This window comes from Chroicocephalus ridibundus, chromosome 3, assembly GCF_963924245.1.
Source record: "Chroicocephalus ridibundus chromosome 3, bChrRid1.1, whole genome shotgun sequence".
Lineage (NCBI taxonomy): Eukaryota > Metazoa > Chordata > Aves > Charadriiformes > Laridae > Chroicocephalus > Chroicocephalus ridibundus.
This window is the reverse complement of record NC_086286.1, coordinates 77,741,016-77,756,785: the sequence shown is the minus strand read 5'-3', so window position 1 is coordinate 77,756,785 and position 15,770 is coordinate 77,741,016. Positions and strand designations below refer to the sequence as shown.

Sequence of the window (15,770 nt, the reverse complement as noted above, 5' to 3'; positions counted from 1 at the left end):
CTTTCATTGTACTAACACCATGGCAGTGTTGTAGCATTTCTGAAATTATACTTTTGTCCAACTTATTATGTCAACAGACACGCCAGTCTGCTACAACCACCAAACTGAATGAAATGGCCCAACCAGCTAAGGCACATTCAAATATATACTCCAGTAACGCTTCACTTCACCTTTTGCTACTGTAGTCAGAATTTTACTCTGTATTTCACAGAACAATAGAAAATAGTAGGTGGATCTTTGGGCTTAAACAAAATTTTGATTCCTTGCCTTTCAAGCTCTTATTACACAAAGATGTAGGGCAGAGATGACTTGCATAGTCTTGTCAAATACAATGAGGTTTCTTCTTCAAAAGACCTAAAGAAGTTGACAAACGTTATTGCCAACACAGTCCATTCTAGAAGTTCATCCTTCCATTATTTTTAATTGAAAGTCTGGTTTTTACCTCCCCCAACCACCATACCACAAACCACTTTAATTTTATAGATCATACCAGCAAACCTTTACAAACCAATTGTCAAGTACAGAATTACATAGAAGTCCGCAAAGATAAGAACACTGGCAATCCTTGTCATTCATATACCTCACTGAGCACAATACCTCCAGAAAAAGATGCAGAAAGAATAGGTAGGTGCCTTCAGAACCAACGTCCATAGCTGATAGACACAAGATAGAGTGCTGCTAGACGTCTGACTTTCTGAACATCTGCATGAGCCACTTCCACATACCAATCAATCCCCCTTCACTCAGCAGGTGGAATTTGAAGACTGTTCTGAAGCTGACTCCCAATTAGCTGCACAGCATGGAGACACAGCCTTAAACACACTAAGATTCGTGCCGAGCTAATCATGCCAGAGGTGAAGCAGCCTATACAGACATAGGGGTTTGCTGTCATGTAGGCAGCATGGCAACTGAGCACCTTTCCTGCAGGCAAGACATACATGTTAAACCCAATGAGAAAGGGTTATTCTTATCCAGACCAACTCAAGTAAAGACAAGCATCACACTGCCTGTAAGCCAAACAGCAAGTACACCCCATTGTCTTACACACTATATTAGAAGCTGTTTTTACGATTTCTTTTTCCTCAAAGAAAACGTCAGTGTAGATGTAAGTGATTTTACTTAATTTCATATTTCAACTCTCAAGTAAATGACTGGATAGCCCTCTCTCTGAAGTCACATACATTACTTCTGACTGCTTAGGTCCAGCACCTCTGAAAAGAGACAAAACTACATTTGTCTCCTTTAAAAAGGAAAAAAAATAACACCGAGATATAATAAGCAGTTCTTGAAACTTATTAGCAAACATTGCTAAAGGTATAGAAAGGAAAAAAAGCCATTAAAAAGTTTAACAGGGAAATAAATACAAGATAGCCAAGTCACACTTCCTTTGCAGACTGTAGTGAAGTGTCTCCTCTAACCAAGACGAATTAGAAACGCCTTTATTATGCAAACTAATATTAAAGTTTATGGTTTGGGAAGCCAGGGATTTCCTACTGTGTTCCTAATAGCTGGACAACTCAACTGCTTCACTGTTTACTTTACGATGCCACATTCATGATATGGCATAGCCTAAACATTTTCTTAAAAGAAAATAAGCCTTAATGAGCTAACCACATGCACGCACAGAAAGCCTGCTACCTGCCAGACAACCTCAGGCTCTACATTTTTTCATAATGAAATAGTTACTCATGCCATTACATAAATATTATTACATAATATCTCCTTTGTATGCAAAATCAGAACTACAATAAAATACGTCCCACTATTTCAATATTGTATCTATTAGTCCCACTCATCCACTTAATATTTTGGAGCTGTAGATGCATCAGATCACAACAGCTTTTATATCTCACATCCCTCTGTGCCTAAACAGAGAACAGATAGATAATTCTGAATAAAAAAAAAACCAACAAAACAAAACCCCCAAAAATCCACACTACTATAACAACTACGTGAATGGAAAGATACCATTATTGTGTTTTTTTATTACATGTTTTTTGTCTTTCCTTATATTTAATGTACATACCAATACCTCATTTTCAACTTGTAAGTCGATAAAATATGCAGAAATACCTTAATTCCCAAGGTCAGCAATACACAACATAAGTATAAAGGGATCACAAGCAACAATGTCTAGCATCTCAAAGAACACGGTTGGGTTTTTTTCCCAACTTAATATTTAATGTGTGGGTAAACTACAATAAATATTAAATTCATTTTCCTAAATATTAAATTTTGTTAGAAATCCGTTCTGGCAGTCAGAAATGCACTTGAGATGTGGTGAGACTGTAGCCAGGAGCCCAGAGAGAAGAGGCAACGAAGAAGTGGGATGTGACATTAGGAAGTCTCAGGGGGCAACATGTGGCCAGCGGTTAGGACGTTCCCTTCTGCACTGCAGCACCAATGCCTATCGTTGTACGCGATCTGTACCACGCCGGCGTAAAACCAACGCGAACCCCCCCACTTTGTAAGAACTGCAGAAGTCTCACTTGTGCCTACGTTCAAAGGCTTCCCCTTGCAGACTCAACCCTCTCGCCCCGCAGAATCGCGCCTCCCGGGGTGCCGCCTTCACCCCCCGCGCCCACACGCCGTTATCCTGCCCTTTAACGGGGGTGCAGGGGGGCGCGGAGCGGGGCGGCTGCCCCCGGTGTTTGCACAGCTGCCGCCGCCGGCTCAGGGCGGCCGGCAGGCCGGCCGCGCCGCGCACAAAGCCCCGGCGGCCCCGGGCCCTCCACCTGCGGCCCGGCCCCGCGGCCCCCGGTCGGGCGGGGTGTGCGCGGCGGGACGCGGCACGGCACCTCCGCCCGCGGCGGCTGCTGGGCTCCCCCCCGGCGGACACCCGGGGGCAGGTACCCTCCTCGCCGGCCGCCGCCCCGCGGCGCCGGCTGGGCCCGGCGCGCTCCCTCGCAGCCGCCGCTGGCAGGTGAGACGCGCCGCAGCGACGGGTGGGGAGGGAGGGAGGGAGGGAGGGAGGGGGGCGCGACCCAGCCACAAAGAGCAAGAGCCGCCGCTGCCTCCGCCGCGGGGAGAGCGGGGGCTGGGGGGGGGGGGGGGGCCGGCGCCGGCAGGACCCGCGCCGCAGCGGGGCCGTCGCCGCCCGGTCGGCGTCGGCGACAGCGGCGGCTTTTGGCGGCGGGGGTCCCTTACCTGCAGGGGTGGCGCCGAAGACTCTCACGACGGGCACCCGCCTGGTCGGGGCCTCTCGGAAGTGCGACTGGCAGGGGTCCAGGCCGGGCAGCGGGCTGCCCATGTAGTAGTCGGCAGTCACGATCCGCACTGAGAACATTGTTGTCCGCCGCCGCCGAGGCACGCACTGAGGGAGCGAGCGCCCAGCCCGCACGGGCTCCCCCCGCCGCAGCGAGCGAGGGAGGGAGGGCGCGAGCGGGCGGGCGCGCGCGCAGCGCCCCCCCGCCAGCGCGCGCCTGCCTCTCCTCGCCCGCCCGCCCCGCCGAGCGCGCGCACAGCCCCGCGCGCCCTTGCACGCGCCTTCTCTGTCTGTCGCTGGCGTCTCTCTTCTCCCGCCCAGCGCCGCGCCGCGCCGCTCCTCCCGGCGCGTGCGCGGCGCGCTCCCCACCCTCCGGCCCCGGTCCGGGGGCTCTCAGAGAGCGGCCGGCCGCGAGCGGCGCCTGACGAGGGGCAGCGCGAGCGCGGGCCCGTCCCCCCGCGGCGGCAGCAGGGACACGGCGGGTCCCCGGCTGCGGGCTGCAGCTGTTGTTGCCATGATGATGATGTCACGGGTGCAACCACTGGGGGAAGGGGGAGGCGGACGGGCCGTGCGTTGCGACGGGGTGTGGGGGAAGGGAGGTGTCACTCCTCATCACCTGCCCCCCCCTTTCCGTCCTTCGGGTGGGCTCAGCGGGCGGAGCGCGAGCGCGCGTGGGAGTAGGGGAAATCTTTCCCGACGCTTGTCCTCCCTGCAGCGGGGCGGGGGGGGAAGAGGGGGGAGAGCTCGGTGATTCGGCGATCGGCCGCGCGGGCTAGAGCGAGGCTGCGGAATCCCGAGCTGCCGATGGGGCGGGGGGAGGCGATGGGGTGAAGCTGGGTCGGCCGCCATTTTGGACGCGGCGCGCGCCGCCTCGCTGCGGGAAGGTGAGTCTCCGCAGGCAGCGGGGGCTGGCAAATAAACATTAAAAAAAAGCCCACAACGCAAAACGGAGGCGGCAGGGAAGGGGGCGAGGAGGGAGACGGGGACACCTTCTGCCGCCATTACTAGCTGGGGGGGGGGGGGGGGGGGGGGCGAGGCCTGTAGAAGGGCGGTGGCGGTTGGTGCCGTTGCCGAGGAGGCGCGGGGGGGTGGGCGGGGCGGGGCTGGCGCGCTGCGGCGGGGGCTGGGCTGGGCCGGGCCGGGCCGGGCTGCGGCCGCCTCCTGTCGGCAGCCGCCGCGCCGCCCCTCTGGGCGGCTCAGCCCCGCCTCGCCGGTATCCTCCTCCTTCTCTTTTTCACCCCCCCTTCGCAGCTTCCTCCACCGTCGTGCTCCTCTCCCCCGCGGCCACCACGTTTCTTTCTTCCCCCGCCCGCCCCTCTCTCCGTGGTTGCCCGTTACCTTACTGCCACCCGGGAGTAAAAGTCGGGCAGGGGGTTACCCGCGCTGTTACCGGAGGAGGGGGTATGAGGGAGCGACCTCCTGTCGTACCGCAGTCCCGAGGCCGCAACCCTGGGCCCTCTCCGGCTGGGCAGGGGCGCCCCGAGGCTGGGATCTGGCTCCCGGCTTCTTGAACCCCAGCAGAAGCGGGCGAGGCGGCCCCTCGGAAACCTGCGTTAATCGGGAGGAAGCGAGTCCTGGGAGTTAGGTGCCTCCCTGCCCCCCCCCCCCCCCGTCATTCATTTGGGTAAAATTCACGAGGATTTGGGTTTCTTTTATTTGGCCCTTTAGGAGAGTGCGTTTTGCGTTTCCCAGCGCTCTCATGCAGGTTTTCGTTTAAAATGATAACCAAAACCTTGAGTTGGGATTCTCGTTGCAGTCTCTTTGTCTCAGAGCTGAGGATTTTGGGGGAAAAAAAATTACACCAAATATCGAAAGAGTTGGCAGTGTGGAAGATTAGTCTATAAAAAGGCCAAATATTCTTACATGTACTTAGAATTATATTGTTACATATGCGTGCAAGACTGGATGATATGAGACAAATGAACAAATCTATAAAATCTGACAAAAGTCCAATATGTAAAACATATGTTTCACATTTTGCTTACATATGTTTTAGTTTTAGATTTGAACAAAAGACAGGTCAGGCAGTTGCTACCCTTCATTTTTTCATTGTAATGAACAGGAAGCTTGCCTGTCTACTCAAGGGTAACTGGTTTCCTACTCTTTCTTTGTAAGCTGTTTATTTTCTCTAGCTCGTTTCTGTTTTCCTCTTTAAACTCACTTTTATGCAAACAGAAAAAAAAGTCAAATCACCTTCACAGAACTAGTTGAAGTAGGGTTGAAACCCAGAGTCTTTTTGTTGTAGCTAAAGAATAGCTGGGCTACAACTTTAATATTTTGACAGGTATTTACATTTGCAAGGCTAATATTTGGAAAACCTTTGGAACTGCAAGATTACTCTTATGAATACTTAAATTTCACAAAGGCTAATAAATCACTAGGAGGTTACTGGGGAAGCATGTTAACAAGTAGCATCTCTAACTCTTGTTATTTGAATACATTTTGTACTGCTGCTTATCTAATACGTTTCATTCATTTTCCATAGGACTTTGGTAGGGACACTACTCTGTTCTTGTGTTACTTCATTCTGTGCTCTTGTCTTCCTGTTCACATGATCGTCTTCCTAAGCATTGTATCTTCCCACCACCATTTAGTTCACTGATGGCTTAATGTCTTTGAACACTGGCAAATCCGTTCTGTTGCCCTTCCTGCAGGAGTTTAAGATACTATGACATCAGCAGTCGACTTCTGTGCTAGGGGATACCCGTCCACTACTATATTCTATTGTCATATACATGGACAGCAGAACATGATGTGTATCTGCACCTCAGCTGGGTTGGTGTGTAATTCAAGACATTTAAACTACTGTAGGATTCTGGCTTCTTCTAAATGAGTGTGGTTGTCCTGGTTTCAGCTGAAAAAGTTAATTTTCTTTCTAATGATTGTTGTGACAGGAATATCAATAATGCATGTTGTTTTAGTTGTTGCTAAGCAATGTTCATACTTTTCAAGGAGTCTTTTCATCTTCCCATAGAAGTTGAGAAGGAGCGTGGGCAGAACAACAGAATGGCCAATGGAATGGTCCGTATGATAGATGTTATGCTCAGTGTATAAATGAGGGTTTGCCCGGGGGGGCGGGGAAATCTGTGATCACTGCTCAGGGAAGTACCAATTCACCAGGTGGTGAGAGTGACTTGTGTCATTATTATTATTGTATTCTCCGTTTCTGTTTTTGTTCTATTAAACTGTCTTTATCTCAGTCTGTGAGGGTTTTTTTTCTTTCCCATTCCTCTCCTTTGCTTCCTCTTCTCCCTGCCCTTCTGAGGGGAAGGGAGAGAACTGCGTGAGCAGCTGTATGGTTCTAGCTGCTGTCGGAGGTTAAACCACGACAGTGGTGCATGAGGTGTAGTCAACAAGTTCGTATCTGGTAGTCCTGCTGAAAAAAGAGCAATTAGCCAGGATAGAATAGCATAGATAGCTGGGATAACTAACTTTTTAGAAGCATAAAGCAGGATTCACTAAAGCACATTATTCAGAGACTTCTGTTTAATTACAAAATTTTTTATATTGTTTATTAAATCAGAGATAACCGTGCTTTGAATTAGGAAGAAGTGTTGCAAACAGAAGACAGCAGGACTGAGACAGGAACAGCTGATAACTAACCTAGAGACAGTTTCCTGTTCGTGAGGTATTAATTTGATTTCTGAAGGTGTTGAATGTTACTCTCCTTGTGCGACTTTCCTTTTTGATATAAATAGCTTGATCCAAGTGGTAGTCTTATAGTCATGGAGACATTTATACGGAACTCGCATGCTTTCTGAGCTGTACGTTTTCGGTTTCCCTTCATGTCTTAGAGCACACTTCTGCTTTCAAATTCTTCTTGCAGCCAAGTACAGAAGTTAGTCTGCAGGGTCACACCAAGGTAAGAATATATTTTCAGAGAAGGTTTGAGTCAGCACTGTCACGGGATGTCCCCTGCCCTCCTCCTCGTGTCAGTACAGGCATTTGAATAGCTGCATAATAAACTGGATTCAGAAACTGATCCAGGTAAAAGTGGTCCAACTAAAAAAAATGGGTTAGTTTTAACCTAGATCAGGTCCCTGATCTGCCTCATTATGTAGGGGCGTGAAAGCCTGTGCTTGCACAATGGAGGAGGAAGTTCAGGGGCTGAGTTTGAGCAGCAGAAAGAAAAAGAGAACACTTCTTCCACCAGTCCTGCCTGTAGTAGCTTAAGTTGATCGCTACACAAAGCCTGTTTCTGGATTTCCTCCATTTCAGCTTCTGTGTCAGGGTTTGTCTTTAGCACTTGTTTTATTTGTTGTTCACACCCACATGTGTGTATGCATCTACTATATGTAAATTTTCTTGTAGTTTATTCTTTATTACCTGAAAATTCTGACATCCTAGAATGTCAGTAACTGCAAAAGGAGACATCATAGCTAGAAAGCACTTGCACCCATTTTCCCTGGTATCTCCAAACTCTGTAGGTACTCTGAGGTTTCATACAGTTTTCTGTTATAAAGCAAGTCACCCCCTTTCCCTGTTCCTCCAGTTGCTAAGCAGCAGCTGTTCTCCCCATTAGCCAGCCATGTATTTGCATGAAAATAATCAAGCTTGAATATAGAACTGCTTCTAATCATGCACAGCTAAACAGCTGTACAATTAAAAAATGTGTATTAATAGTATTAGTTATCATTGTAACTGATGACTGTCTTAAAAGTTAGAATTTCCCTGTAAAATCAATATAGCTTTCCTTTTTTCTTTTTTTTTTTTAACAGAAGACACGTCAGTTTTTTCTCTTAATCTGTACTATGTATCTACTTAAAAAAATTGGTCACAAAATAGTATCTGCCGTTCACAAAAAGATTATAAATGCAAATATAAGCAGACACAGAATCACCTAGCAACTAAACACGGTGGGAGCCAGGGAAAAGCCACATTTTTGAAATATGGAATTATAGTATCAGAATGCAACAGAATTTGGTGATAAAAGTTTAGGTAATAACACAAAGGTAACATTTTGAACAGTGCATCTTAACTTCAAAACTGACTTCTGTATCCATGTTTGAGTTCCCATTGATTTCCAGGATGTTCAGTATTTCTGAGATCTGTGGTCTGAAATATTGGAGTTCTTTCTCAGTCTGAGGATTCCCTGGATTTATCTAAACTATATTTCAGAATGACAGCTCGGTGTGACCCACATACTCTCAGGTGCTGATTCTTCAGGTTACAGGAACATGCTTTCTGCAGGGAGAAAACCCGGGCACACGGATCAGGAGTAATATGCGGTCCACCCAGTTGGTATCCTGGCCCAGGCAGTCAGACCGTCTACGTTACACAGAAAGTTTATTTCCCTGTGTGCCCCACAGACTAAGTGGGTAAAAAAAGAGTAAATCTTCAGACTCAAATACTTGGTGCCATTTTGTAATTTTAGACAGCCAAACCTGTACATACTTTGCCGCATGTAAGAATCCATAGTCTCATGTTAGGCTCTAAGGCTCCCTAAAAGCTCAGTGCAAGAAATAGTCCTCTTAGTCCACAAAAGTGGGTACACTGAATGAGAAGCTGCCAAGAAATGCTGAGAAAGTATAAACTGAATATTCCCCTGCCCAAAGGAGTAAGGCTGGAGTCTTCTCTCAAGATTCTCAGTTTGGAGTCCTCTCCTAGAGTTAGGTACGTACGCAAGTACAACCTTTATCTTATTTGGGAGATAAAAGAACAGGGAAAGATAGCTCTTTCTTCCAAGTTGAGCCGATGCGGGATTTGAAAACAGATCTGCATGTCACGTGAGTGCCTTAACAGTAGGTTAATGGATGAAGTAATACAGCTATGCAAAGTATTAGGAAAGATTAATTTCTGGTGGTCTTTCATGTTTTAAGAATGTGTATGAGACGGGGCATCACAGGCAAGGTACACAGGGGGATTCTTCATGTGAGAGTCCTGACGAGCCTTGCTTATACTTCAGGGAGTTAGGCCCACTTATGCCAGAATTTGGCATGCCCATCATGCCAATGGAAAGTCAAGTACTGTCTGGATGTTATCAGATAAGAATCTAAGGACAGCATGTGAACAGCAAGAAATTGAGCAACTTGTGGATAGCAAATGCTTGAAGTGCCACTTAGGCTTCTGAATTCATTTGTGGAGGTAAATGTGCTTTGGAAATAATGCTTAAGATCCTAACTCATGAGAATTTTTTAAAATTTTTTTTTAATTCCCAGTGAATCGGTACAGGCTAGGCAATAGGCTCTGAAGCATAACGCAGTCAGGTTCTGTCAGAACCATGACAGTCACACATTTAAGCAACGGGCTTACATGAACAGTGTCTTGCCACTGGAAACCTGATGGGAAAACTAACCTAGGTCTCCATTTTGAAAATACTAGAAGTATCAAAGCAGTCTTTTAGCAAAGACTGTTAATAAACCTAGCAGGGCAAGAATGGTGCGGCGTGATTGGAAAGTAACAAATGTGTTTGAAGGAGAGCCCAAGGTGGTGTTATGTGCAACTGTTGCAGTATATGGGACATAGGAAACAAGTTATAACATAGTATAAGCAAAGGCATAGATGTTAAAAAAAAATCTTTGGTGTAGTAAAGGTAGATTTTGTTGGGGTAACTGGGTATTTTTTTGATAAAATAATTAATTTATTGACAAAGGAAATGAAGTCGATTTAATCTGTACTTCATAAAAAGATTCAGTATAGTGCCATACGAGAAATTAAATAGGATGCATAACGTAAAGAATGGCTAATGTAAATGACAGTGGATTGTGTTGAAAGAAGGACTATAAAACTGGAAATTGTCTACAGATAGAGTCCACCCATTTAATGTCTTAAGCATAGTCCTAATTAACATATAAATAAAAGTTCCTGGTAACCCTAAGTTTGGAGAACAGGCATATCATATAGCATGAATTATGTGGTTTGGATTGGAATAATAGAAATGTCGTAACATTTTGAATATGAAAGGCAAGATTTTGCACTTTAAGATTGCTACAAATTTTCTGCCCTGAACTAGAACAACACACATGACGGAAGAAAAAATCTGGGAGTCAGAGTAGTAGGAATCTACCCCTGCAATGTGGTCTAAAAGATAATTGGAATCCTAAACTGCATGAAGTGAGTTATTTCTATCAAAGCAAGTGATATATCAATATGATTGTACCAGATCTTGGTCATACCTTATTCGGACTATTTTTTAAGTTGTCAAGAGGGATGAATTAAAACTAGAAGAGGTACAGAGTGGCATTCTGAAAATGATCATAGATGTGAAAATCCTGTTTTATCAAGAAGATAAAAATCAGTTGGCTTCATCTAGAAAAACAAAAGATGAGAGAATATTAGTGAATTTTATAAGTATATTTGTAACTTTGGAGTAAGCAAGAAGAAAAAATATTTAAGCCAAAAGACAGTGTTGATGTAGAATGATTAGATATAAACTGGAAACTGACTGGCCATGAAAGAAGGTTTCTAACCAATGGAGGAATGAATTTCTTCACTCAGTGAAAGTAGCAGGGCAGAGCATTTTAGCAAGTTTTAACATGGAGATTGATGAGATTATGAAAAGGGTTATATGATGGTGTATATGTATACCATCATATATATATATATATACATCTCCTGGTCATCACGCCTCATGATCTAAATTCTAGAAGAATTGCATGTAGTTCACCAGACATTTCAATGGTGGGTTCCTCCAATCGATGCAGACAATTTATCCATTAGGATAAATGAGTTTTCTTCATCATTTGTCGTTGTACAAAATACATTGTATACCATGGATATTGTATTGCTTTCTGTTTCAGAAAACCTTGACTGTAGCACAAAATGCAACCCTGTTACAACACGTATTGTGGCCTTATGTATATGTTCATATCTGTAAAGGAGTTGTGTGAATACAAATTCACATACATAATGTTTATATGAAAACGCAAAGCCACCTTTGACCATTTTTGTTCCAGTTTTATTTGCATTCAGCAATTTATATTTCAAACAGAAGTTTTGCTTGGAAGTTATTCAATTTTTTGTTTGTTTTGAAAGTAACAATTTTTTTTCCCCCAATATTTTCAGGTCTTGCCGTTGCCGTATATCAGAAAAACCTACCGGTGAACAAGTATACAGGAAAACGCATAAGTATTCAAGAAGTTTATATAAACTGAAATGTAAAAATGAATAAAGAAGGAATTACATGTGTAATGGTGTAGAATTGTACCACTTTTTTTATAAATTGAGACAGTGTATTTAATTGAGAAGCAGCATATGTATAATGTAAGGAAATGGTCCGTAAACACTTAATTTTAATTCTAAGGGTGAGATTCCTGATCTGTTCTGTGCTGACAGAATTCTGCATGCAGAATGACCTGCTGTCAAGAGAAAAATATTTATATGATTGCATAAGGAATTAAGTTTAGTATAGCAAGAACACACACATTGTTGAGGAACAGTTAACAGTATAGTGATAAGTGAAGTTTAGTGATTGGATGTATGACAATGAGAATTTCATAGACGAAATTTTATTAAGATGAGCTAATTAAGTCTTAGATAATTGAGGAATAGTACTAGAGCTGTTTTTATCAGTGGCATTGCTAAATCAGCGTAATTAAAAAACCTGTCTAGTGCTTGGGTCTAATGACTCTAAAAGTTGAGTATGGATTTAAAAGGGAAAAATGTGTGAAATGGCCTATAACATTTGAGCATTAATACTTTTTGTGGGAATGGTATGTTCAACGCTGAGAGTTATTGTCAAGTATAAAGGGAAGAATGGTTGGGTGCTTGAATAGGTTTTGTTGTAAAAATAAAAGTAATTAATTTATCTTTACAATAGAGCGGCCAGTTGGGGCTACATGTGGTTGATCCTTCCATCATCTTCCCAGGAGAAAGGATATGTGATTGTGTGGGATTTATTAACTTCAAAAGTGTATGTAATTTATATCTGCACATATCTACATGTGTACATATCCCTAGCAAACTCTGAAATTTTTGTTCCGTACAGTGCATCTCAGGTGGTTGTAAGAATTATTTTTAAACAGGCAAGCACAACATAGTCTTTCACATTCTAGTTCTGATAAATAGCTGAAGCATTTAGTTGAAACTCTCCATTGAGAAATATGTCTGGTGTGAAGAGACTTAGCCCAAGTGGTTCAAATAGTAAGTAATTAAAAAGATTCCTTGATGGAAAATTTTCAAGTACTATAACTGCCAAAATCCCTGTCAAGTCTCCTATAACTTATGTAGCCAAATATACATGAGTATGTGGTTGTTATTTGATTTTTTGTTGTTTTAAAATATGAACTGTGTTTCTGTGAATGAATCACAGAAATAGGGCTGTGTGGTAAGTGGTGAAATCCACTAAATTTTAGATGCTCTATTTTTTTCTGTCTGATTTACGGGAGGTATTCCTCATTCATGCACCAGACAAAGTGAAAGAAGCCTCAGTCCAATATGTAGATCACAAACAGCCATCTGTTATCCAAAAAGAGAGGAGTGTCGCCATAAGAGTAAACTTAAAATGTTTTAAGATTAGATTAGAGATGGCAGAGGTCCATTAAATGTTTTGTCCATCTCTGTCAGTACTGGTCCCTGTAATATATGAACACATACTTTATGCTGCGGTTTCAGATGCCTACTATTTTCTTCTATTAGGTCAATTACCTATAGTTTAGAACTCAGTCTATGTTTCCTGTATTGTCTAAATCTTTCAGTTCCTAATTGTTGTGTCGTGTATATATGATCTTTTATTGCCTCAAATAATTATTTTTCCTCCTTCAAGTTTGTTCCTTTGAAATAATTTTCCGGAACAAAATGGATGTTAAGAAAAAAACATTTTGAACTTCTTACTTGCTTACTTTGAGCAAGTAAGGTAACACTTGTTTAGGTTTGTAACATTTCCTTTTGATTCTTTTCAGCTCCCAAAGAATTTCTGTTATTTTTATGTGAATTCCATCCAATTTGCAGAGGTCTTTCTTGTAATATGCCTAGAACTCACTGGTGAATTCCAGGCATGGTTGTAAAGAGCATGGATGAAGAATGTATGGTTTATGTCCAAATAGCGTTTTCTACTTTGTTTCAGGCATCCATATGATCTCCATGCGTAGGGCAGAATTAATTACTTGAGGCTATTAATGTCCGGTCCACCAAGAGACTTGAAGGACTCTGTTGGTCGTCCACAAATAAAATGTTCTGCAGTCTGCCTTACAGCTGTATATAGAGAAAATGCTACCTTCCTGCTCCAGGATACAGCACTTCCAAATATGCAAGTAAAATCTAAATTAGTTTCTTTGTTGGTACTCTGTTACAAATCTATTTGTAGTTTCTGCTTGCTTGTTATCCTTAGATCCTTTACAAATATTATGCCTTTGGGGTATTTCCATCCTATTGAATATATTCCAGAATCCGTTCCAGAATATTTCTTTCAGTCTTTTCCATAGCAGTAGCTTGCTTTTTCTTGTAGTCAATTTCATTTTACTGTTTTCTGGCTGCATTTTAGTCACACTATGTTACTTCGAGGTATCTCAGTGTCCTCAAAGTTGTCCACATTGTGGCCTCTCAGGGATTAATGAAAATGTCAGATAAAACAAGCCTCACAACAGTTCCTGTGGCACCACATGTATAGATAGGTTGCTACTTGTCCTTTTTGCTAGGATTCTTGTATTTGCTGTCAGTTTTCAGTTTTATCTTGAGCCCTACAATAGTCACTGTTTCCCTTAAGCTTCAGAATTTTTACACAGTCCTCGTGTCCTTGTACCTCTCATTCAGCATTGTAATCTATCCAACACACTCTGAGTGATTTTTGAGGTTTCATGACAGTACCAAATAGTTTGCTAAAATTGAGTTACGTAATATGTAAAGATTTCCTTTGGACTGTATTTTCTTCTGGCTTTTGGGGAAAGCGTTGTTGTTTGTTTTATTGTAAGCTAAATATTACCTAGTATTTTGTTGTCCTTTAAGGCTAACATTTTCAGGCTTGCTTTGCCTGAAATTAAGTTTAGTGTAGTTTAGAATTTCAAAGGTAGTGCTCTTATCTAGATGTTTAAAAAACTAATGTTATGACTACTGAAACCTAGTTGCAAAAAGGTTCACTTACTGAGCACTTTTTGCTAGTCTTCTTTTTTGCTCAGTACTTGTGTTGAAGGGATGGTATTATATTATAATTATTATTATATATTGAGATATTATTTTTGTAGTCATCATTGTTATTAATATTAATCTACCAATTCTAGTAGTATCTACTAAAGGATGACACTGAAAATGCAGGCTTCACCAGCACACAGATCTACCGCAACAATTTTGGAGTCTTGTAAATAAAATTGATTTTCTTAACAGTATATTGATTGTTTTATATTTCAAAGCATGAGATAGGTATAGTTGGAGATACAAACTTGGGAAGAAAGCAAATTTATAGAGTAGATCTGCTAATCTAATGTGATATGTTAAATGAAGTTAGGAAGAATTGAAAGGAAAGACATCATGATTCTTGGGAGGAAAACTGGGTGTGTTGCTTATGGACCTAGTCAAATATAGAAATTGGATACATTCTGTCTGGAAGCTGTGCAGTTAAGTGACTGAGGCTGGATTCTGTTATAATACAGTGCATGTTTCCTGCTGTCTCTTGAGTAATCATGCAGCTGCTTTAGTTAGAAAATCAGTGATACTTGTTTTCCTCCAAAAGCAGGAACTTGATGTCTTGGCTAATAAGATTAAACATCACTGTCCCCAAAATCTGTAAAGTATTAAGTACTATGCCATATTCCAGTCTCCTCACCCACTGCACCTCCACCTTCCTTTTCCTGTGCTACTTTTTAAGCTATTTTGTGGAGTCAGTATTTTGTGTGGCTGTTTTTCTGAGGACAGGACTTAGGCTTTTGACCTATTTTTTTTTCCCTAATAATTAAGTGATGTGTTCACATTAGGCCATGCTTTTTTCAAAGAAAATGGTTGTTGAGTGGAAGTACTAAATACGCAGGGAAAAATAGGAAATGATTATGCTGTAAAAATAACTTTGAAAGAGTTTCTCCCTTCAGAGAGGGAAGAGAGCTTTCCAAGAAGTGATCACATTCTCACACTCAGCTTTAAACACATTCTTTATCTTTAAAAGGAAACAGAAGAGAATCAGTCAATAAATCAAATGTAGTTGCGGGCTTGTCTGCAAAACAATATCATTCTGAAATAAGGTATTAGGACTGGACATTCAAACAAGAATTGCCAGTGCCGAGACCTCTTGTGCTTTGAGAAAAGTGGGTATGTCTTTCATTAGACAATACCTTTCCTGCACCCCCTGATTGTTTTCTTCATCGTTGTCTAAAGATAGCAGTTATGGTGGCGATTCTGGGTGAATCTTTAGGTACACATTAAAAACAACACTGTATTTTTGTACTGTAATGAATAAGCTTTTTAAATCACTACGGTATTTTTTTTTTAATATCTGTTTGTTTGAAAAGGAAATGAATTTTGTACCCAAAAAAATCTCCACCTTTTCTTAGTTGTTATTCGAGAAAAAAAAAATACATGTTTAAAGACCACATGTTCTGGCTGCAACTTTTTAAACCTGGTTTGTGATAAAGATTTCACTTAGGTTACTACTAGTAACCTAAGTTTCTCTTACTGCTCCATCATGATATTACTAGCCATTTCC

At 42.6% G+C, this 15,770-nt stretch overlaps 1 protein-coding gene and 1 long non-coding RNA gene across 2 annotated transcripts in view; one reads left to right on the top strand and one right to left on the bottom strand.

The window, feature by feature from the left end:
* Positions 1-3,716, bottom strand: part of REV3L (REV3 like, DNA directed polymerase zeta catalytic subunit) — a 123,512-nt gene extending 119,796 nt beyond the window's left edge. The window contains exon 1 of the mRNA XM_063329770.1: positions 3,148-3,716. Within this exon, the coding sequence (XP_063185840.1) occupies positions 3,148-3,286 (139 nt within the window). The 5' untranslated portion in view covers positions 3,287-3,716. The remainder of the gene's footprint in view (positions 1-3,147) is intronic.
* Positions 3,717-3,808: 92 nt separating this feature from the next.
* Positions 3,809-13,380, top strand: LOC134513302 (uncharacterized). Its single transcript, XR_010070369.1, has 3 exons — positions 3,809-4,089; positions 11,210-11,272; positions 13,209-13,380. It is a non-coding gene; the product is annotated as an uncharacterized LOC134513302 (long non-coding RNA).
* The last annotated feature ends 2,390 nt before the right edge of the window (positions 13,381-15,770 follow it).